At 45.6% G+C, this 6646-nt stretch overlaps 1 protein-coding gene across 1 annotated transcript; it reads right to left on the bottom strand.

The window, feature by feature from the left end:
• Nucleotides 1–409: 409 nt before the first annotated feature.
• On the bottom strand, nucleotides 410–4175 carry ARHGDIA (Rho GDP dissociation inhibitor alpha). The gene is made up of 5 exons (XM_056867331.1): nucleotides 3966–4175; nucleotides 2613–2696; nucleotides 1880–1956; nucleotides 1688–1751; nucleotides 410–1346 (listed from the first exon to the last, which is right to left on the bottom strand). The coding sequence occupies exons 1-5, from the start codon at nucleotides 4153–4155 to the stop codon at nucleotides 1147–1149; spliced, it is 615 nt and encodes a 204-aa protein (XP_056723309.1). The 5' UTR covers nucleotides 4156–4175; the 3' UTR covers nucleotides 410–1146.
• Between the last annotated feature and the right edge of the window lie 2471 nt (nucleotides 4176–6646).

Below are 6646 nucleotides of genomic sequence, written 5' to 3'. Positions count from 1 at the left end.
TGGAACATGCCTGCCTGGCAAGCAAAGATTTCACACCCTGCAGACCTCCTGCTTCCTCCACTGCCAGGTTACTGGGGTTTTGCTGGGGCTGCTCAGGTATCATGAAGAGAAGGAATCTAATCAAGGCAATAATAAATACTGACAGGCCAGGCACACAATTTCAAAGGCAGAACAGATACGTAAGGCATTCACTGCTCTTGAGCATTTGTCCATCGCAAGCTCTTTTGTTTGGATCAGGCGAGGAGCAGCTGAGCTAGGCCAATCCATCTCCCAGCCCTGAAACCCAGAGGCTGCCCCAGAGACTTTAATGCTTTGCAACAAACCGGGGTGTGATAGAACTAACAAGGAGATGACGGTGGCACTAGTCACTTCTAAGCCCATCCTCCCCCCCACCCCCAGCTGGAAGCAAATGCTTCTCCGGCCACAGGGAGCCTGCAAGTACAGCAGCCTGAACCCTGCTTAAGACCGTGGGGAAATCAGCTTCAGCAGGATTACGGTCTGGCCAGAAGATGCAAATCAGAAGGGAGGGGAGTATGTGTATGGACAGGACTGGAGCACATATAAAAAAGTGTAACAAGGTCCGGGCCCTCCCTGGGGGATGTATGTTACACACTTTAAGGCATCATGGTTATGGAAACCATCACAAATGGAAAGCCAGCCCATGCCCCACCCCAGGGGGAAGGGGGAAGGCAGGCCAGGGACATGATTGAGCCTGGAAACAATTGGGGCAGCAGGCAGTTGCCAGCTCTGCGTGGAATCATGATTCCTCAGTACTTCACCTCTTGCCCAGAGACAGGAATGCCTCCAAATCCTCCCCCCCCCCACAAAAATAGGAACATTGCTTTCCTTTTAGAACCTGCCTGAAATATATTCCAATGGGTAAGAAGCAGCAATAAAACGAGCCCAGGAGAAGGACATGAAGCATTCCTGCCTCTGTGCTCAGGGACAGACAGGGTAGGTTTGGTCAATTTCTTTCAGTGATTCTCAGAGGGAACATGGGGGGACATTTGAGCCAAGAAGTCTTCCTGGTGAGCTAAAAGGGGAAGGGGGAAAGGGAAGGGTATCCAATGCCAGCACTTTGGTACAGGGTGGGGTTTCTACTGTAGCCACTGTCTGAACAACGCTTGGGATTTGGCACTGGAAGGACTAATCCTTCCACTCCTTCTTGATGGTCAGGTTCCACTCCCAGGACAGATGGTCTGTCTTGTCATCATCTGTAAATTTTGATTTGATGTTGTAGCTGCCCCGGGCCAGCATACCCTTGGGGGCTTCCTCCATAGGTGTTAAGAACTCATACTCCTCAGCACGTGGCCCATAACTCCCAACCATGTAATCAGTCTTGTCAACTGGAAGGAGACAAAAGCAGAGACAACTCGTGAACCACCAAGAACAAAGACTCTTGAAACAAGTCTCCATCAAGAGCAACATTTGAGCCTCCTTAAATGGCCTGCCCAGTCTGCTTGCTGTTCTGCCTTCTCTGCACCTGGTATTCAAACAGGAATTATGCTTTTACCACATTAGGCAGACCCAAATTCTTTTTTTAATCTGTCTGGTTTCAGTACAAGGAGGAAAAAGCTCCTTTGCAAAAAGACTTTGCCACAGGAGTGGCATTTTCTTGCCTGAAAGTGGCAGAGGAGATAAGAGATCTATAGTACAAGGCAGCTTCCCCCCGCTCGCAAACACTCACTTTTTACTCCTTTCCTGAATGTATGTTGAATGTACTTCAACCCTGAAACGATCTCCTTGTTCACCTAAAAGAGACAGAAGAGGTCAGCCAATAGGAATGTCACTGACAATGCACCTTTCCCTCAGCCAGAGCCAGGTGAAGGATTCCCATTTCCCAACATGTTTCCTTTACTACCCACTGACAAGGCCTTACCCGAAATGAGATCTTTATCCGGTACTCCACACCTTCCTTTAGCACAAACGCCTGCTTCTTGAAGCTCTCCAAGTCACCTGGATGGCAAGAAGAAGGCAGGAGTGAGAAACTGCCCACCCTCCAGTGAGCAAGGCAAGTCCCATTGATACCAGCTTGATCTCACGTTAAGCAGGCAGCATTACTTTTCTGCTTCCAACAGTAATATGAATCTTGGATACCATTACACCAAGGCCACAGGCAATATGAAAACGGAGCTTTAAATCCTAGTCTCAATACCACAGCTGACATAATTGCCCACACAAGTGAAGTTCCAGTACATGACAACCAAGAGCAACACCATGATGGTCAGCGCCATCTGAGGTTTTTTTTAACATGAAAGCCTACTAAAGGGGCGGGCAGGTGCAAATTGAAATGGGTAGACAGACACAGTGAAATAACTGTCATATGTAAGAATCCTGGCCCCTATAAGTAGCTTGCACACAAGCTTGCTCCATATGAAAGAAGATGAGCATTAAACTATATTAATCGCAATTTTGCTGGGGGGGTCTCTTCAGAAGCTCAGCTCTGAAGAATGCCTCTCCCCTTTCATAAACCAGCAAGAGGCAGAACTGCTATCTGTCTTAGCTATTCCCAGCCAAGCATGGGTGAAAATATTGAGAATAAAGTCTTCTCTGCTAAAACAGCCTACTCTACCATCACAGGACAGACCTCCATTCTGACATGACCCACTCACCTTTGAGATCCAACTCCAATGGGCCAGGGGCGGTGGCACAAACCAGAGTCAGCTTTGTTACCACCACATTTGGAGTACAGGGATCTAAAACAGAAAAGGAAGGAGAAGCACTAGAAGGTATGCAAACCAGTCCCTTGTTCACTCAACTGATACTGCAAATATAAGCAGCTTCTTCAATTACAGCAAGGCCCCTTTGTGATGTACTACACCTGAAATCCCAGGAATCCTCTGCCTTCATTTTAAAAAATTCTACCTTCCAGAAATGGATTGGGGAGAAGTATTAAGTGATCTCAAAATCAGTGGAGGAAATCCACCCAGATGTTAAGTCACAGATCTTTTATGCCTTCTACAGCTTTTATGATCTTCTTCGCTGCTGTTCTGCCCTTTTGACCAGTGTCAGCCCTACCATTCAGGATCTTCCACAAGGACAAACCTCACATTAAGATTCCTTTGGGCCTTAACTCTAGCCTATGGTTGAGGGCAGAAACGGTCTTACACCAATTGGCCTCCCCTGCTGGACCCTATTAGAGTGCTTACTTCCCCTACCGATGACACCTTCTTCACCCATTGGAGGATGGTACCCTTGGATAGAAATCGTGTAAGGGGAAATTTATTCTTAGGGTGCCATTCTTTAAGTAGTTTTAAGGTTTCTGTTACATTACTATGTATTGGTTTTATGGTTTTATTTACTATGTACACTGATGTATTGTTAGCCACCCCGAGCCTAACTTCATTGGGAAAGGGAGGGATATAAACAAAATTTTAAAAATAAATAGTTGCAAACCTATATGGTATGTAATACTTATTCAAATACACCTAAGTGTATTGGTAGGCATTACATATACTAAGCATCTAATCTCTCTTAAAAAAGGTAAAGGTCCCCTGTGCAAGCATTCCTGACCCATGGGGTGACGTCACATTCCGACGTTTAAGAGGCAGACTTTGTTTACGGGGTGGTTTGCCAGTGCCTTCCCCAGTCATCTTCCCTTTACCCCCAGCAAGCTAGGTACTAATTTTACCGACCTCGGAAGGAGGGAAGGCTGAGTCAACCTTGAGCCGGCTACCTGAAACCGACTTCCGAACTCAGGTTGTGAGCAGAGCCTGGACTGCAGTACTGCAGCTTACCACTCTGCGCCACGGGGCTCTTAGATGGACCTTTTAAGGCAAGAACCATCTGCAAGTCTTCAAGACCCTAATGCTCAACTTTGGCCAGCTGGATTGCTCACCTACCTCCAGATGGGAAATGAAAGCCTGCCTTAAAGACACACTAGGTAATCTGAAGGAGGGGGGAAGGTGCAAATCTAAAGAGCTCCACTTTTTACAAAAGGAAGATACACTCCTGAAGGAACTCACCAGCAGCAATGGCTACATTTCCAAGCAGGGCCTCTTTGTACTTGCGTAAACTCTCATCATCTTTGTCTAGTTCCTGGATCTCCTGGATGCTCTTCTGGGCAGGGGGCCTGTAATTGACAGAGTGCTCGTCCTCTTCATTTTCAGCGGCAATCTGTGCCAGCTGCTCAGGAGTGGGTTCTTGCTCAGCCATCTCTGCAAGTTCAACCTATGTCTAGAGTAAAACACAAGGACGTGAATTATCACCTGCAAGCACCAGCCGCTCCGAAGGTGAAGTTACCTTGCTCAAAGTTGGAGAAAGCCCTCAAGATGCTGTTTTTCAGTTTCAAGAGGTCAGCCTGAAATAGGGTTCGACCACGGGAAGACAGCAAGAACAATTTTCCTCGCTCAAACACTCTCATCCTCATGAGCAACTGCCTGCACTTTGCCCGCTGCTGCTGGAGCAAAAATTTCTTTGGCTAGCTGAGTCTCCTGGCCCCCTGTCAAGTGCTAACAACAGCCAACTGAGCAATATGCCTGCTGCTCCCAGTTCTGCTCTCTACTATACACTGGCTCCTCCAACAAATTGTGCTCCAGGACGTACAAAGCCGGCATGTCAGTGTTAGCAGCTGCCTGAGAAGGGTGGAGGCACTCAGCCCAACCGATCGCAGAGTCCCTTTTGAACACCCAAGGTTAAATGAGACCCGCTAATGCAGCTGCTATTAGATGGGGGGAGGTAATAAGCTGCAGGAACTCAAAATTGTGAATAGGAAGCTATTATCTGGATAGGCAAAAGTAATTACAGTTAAGAAGGTCTGCTGCTATTATAAACCCTGTACCCTCCCAACTCCTCCACACGCTGCAAACTACATCTGAGGTCACTGTATTCCAGGGGGTTCTCTGGGAAACAGGGAAAGAATTTGAGGTTGTGTTCTCCAACACCAAGTTTTCAAAGGCTTTAGAATGTCCTTTTTCATGATGGTGGCAGAAAGCAAATATTTTTTAACAAGGATGCTGTGCGGGAAGACAGCTGCTCTCCCCTACTTCCTCCAAAGCTGCTTCTTGTGCATTTCCTCTTCTCAATTTTGCAAAGTTGGTCAGAACAAGGGTTATAATGCTGCCAACACTAACAGATGTCAAAGAGACCCAAAGCATGAGATACTTGAATTCTACAAATCATATCCACAGAACATCAGCCAAGTTACCAAACCTTGGATAAAGTACTGACTGCTTTCAAACAGGGTGGATAAAAGAAATCAGATTTAAAAAATTTAAATCAGATTTTTAAAAATAAAATGCTTTTTGAGGGAAAATCTATCTAAAGATAATTTTCTATTTAAGATTCATCATAGTCCAAAGGCTATTCATCAGGAAATACAGATTAGTTTTTAATTATGTAGCATGAGACTGTATATTCATACAATGTTTACATTTTTTGATAAATGAATTCTATTAATCCATTCACAATCTCATGTTCTTCCATAGGTTTCTGTAAGATTATATTGGGCAATTTTTCTATCTAGAAGATATTATCACAGATGCTTGGTTTTGCCGTTCTCAAAACTGTGAATTTTTGTGTCTGCAGAGATAACATGCCTCTTCTTCACAGCAAAAATGCTATAAAATAAACATACAGAGTTGAGAAAAAGACCTTAATCCCACTGTTCCTTTGCAAATCTATGTACACAGAATTAACCCCTTAAGTGCTAAATTTCAAGAAGTTCAATGAATAGAAGATTGTTTGGGGTGGACTAGATCTGCACAAGGAGCTCAGTGAGAGGACAGCGGGGCAAGCAGTAAAAATTAAAGTGAAACCTTTGGAGCAGAATACTCCACAAGTCTTGGCATCTTTGTGTGTATACCTTGAGATTTATCATATTATTCTCCCCCTGAAGGAGAAAACCTATAATGCAGGCCATAAAGAGTGTTGCAAACCATGATTTAAATCTATACTTAAATCGTGGAGACCTAGCCTTACGAAAAATGGCTGAGGGACTTGGGAATGTTCATTCTGGAGAAGAGGAGGTTGAGCGGGGGCATGATTGATCTCTTTAAGTATTTGAAAGGCTGTCACTTAGAGAAGGGCAGGGAGCTGTTCCTGTTGGCAGCAGAGGATAAGACTCACAATAATGGGTTTAAATTACAGGTGGAAAGGTACTGCCTGGATATTAGGGGAAATATTTACAGTAAGAGTTGTTCAACAGTGGAATCAGCTGCCTAGGGAGGTGGTGAGCTCCCCCTCGCTGGCACTCATCAAGCAGCAACTAGACAAACACTTCTCAGGGATGCTCTAGATCAGTGATGGCAAACCTTTTAGAGACCGAGTGCCCAAACTGCAACCCAAAACCCACTTATTTATCGCAAAGTGCCAACACGGCAATTTAACCTGAATATTGAGGTTTTAGTTTAGAAAAAAGCGAGTAACCCGTGATGGACTTTTCCTCCAGAAATTTGTCCAATTCCCTCTTAAAGGCATCTAGGCTAGATGCCATCACCACATCCTGTGTCAAGGAGTTCCACAGGTTAATTACATGCTGGGTAAATGGGTGTTCCTCTTTTAGTAGCGGACTTCACTGTAAGGTGAGAGGCACCGCAAAGCCCGCGCTGTGGCCCGAGCGCTCTGCTCCCCTCCAGCTATGCCACGCTGTGAGCTATGCTCCCCTCCAACCGACCTCCTCTCCATCCCCATCACGGGAATCACCTTC

This window comes from Euleptes europaea, chromosome 1, assembly GCF_029931775.1.
Source record: "Euleptes europaea isolate rEulEur1 chromosome 1, rEulEur1.hap1, whole genome shotgun sequence".
Classification (NCBI taxonomy): Eukaryota; Metazoa; Chordata; class Lepidosauria; order Squamata; family Sphaerodactylidae; genus Euleptes; species Euleptes europaea.
The sequence above is the reverse complement of the archived record's forward strand: the minus strand, read 5'-3'. Positions and strand labels throughout refer to the sequence as shown.

Coding starts and splice junctions, on each gene's coding strand:
- ARHGDIA (XM_056867331.1), bottom strand. CDS start 4,155: ATGGCTGAGCAAGAACCCACTCCTGAGCAGCTGGCACAGATTGCCGCT. Junction 2,697..3,965: donor AAATGTAGCCATTGCTGCTG/GTGAGTTCCTTC, acceptor TTTCTGTTTTAG/ATCCCTGTACTCCAAATGTG. Junction 1,752..1,879: donor GGATAAAGATCTCATTTCGG/GTAAGGCCTTGT, acceptor TGTCTCTTTTAG/GTGAACAAGGAGATCGTTTC.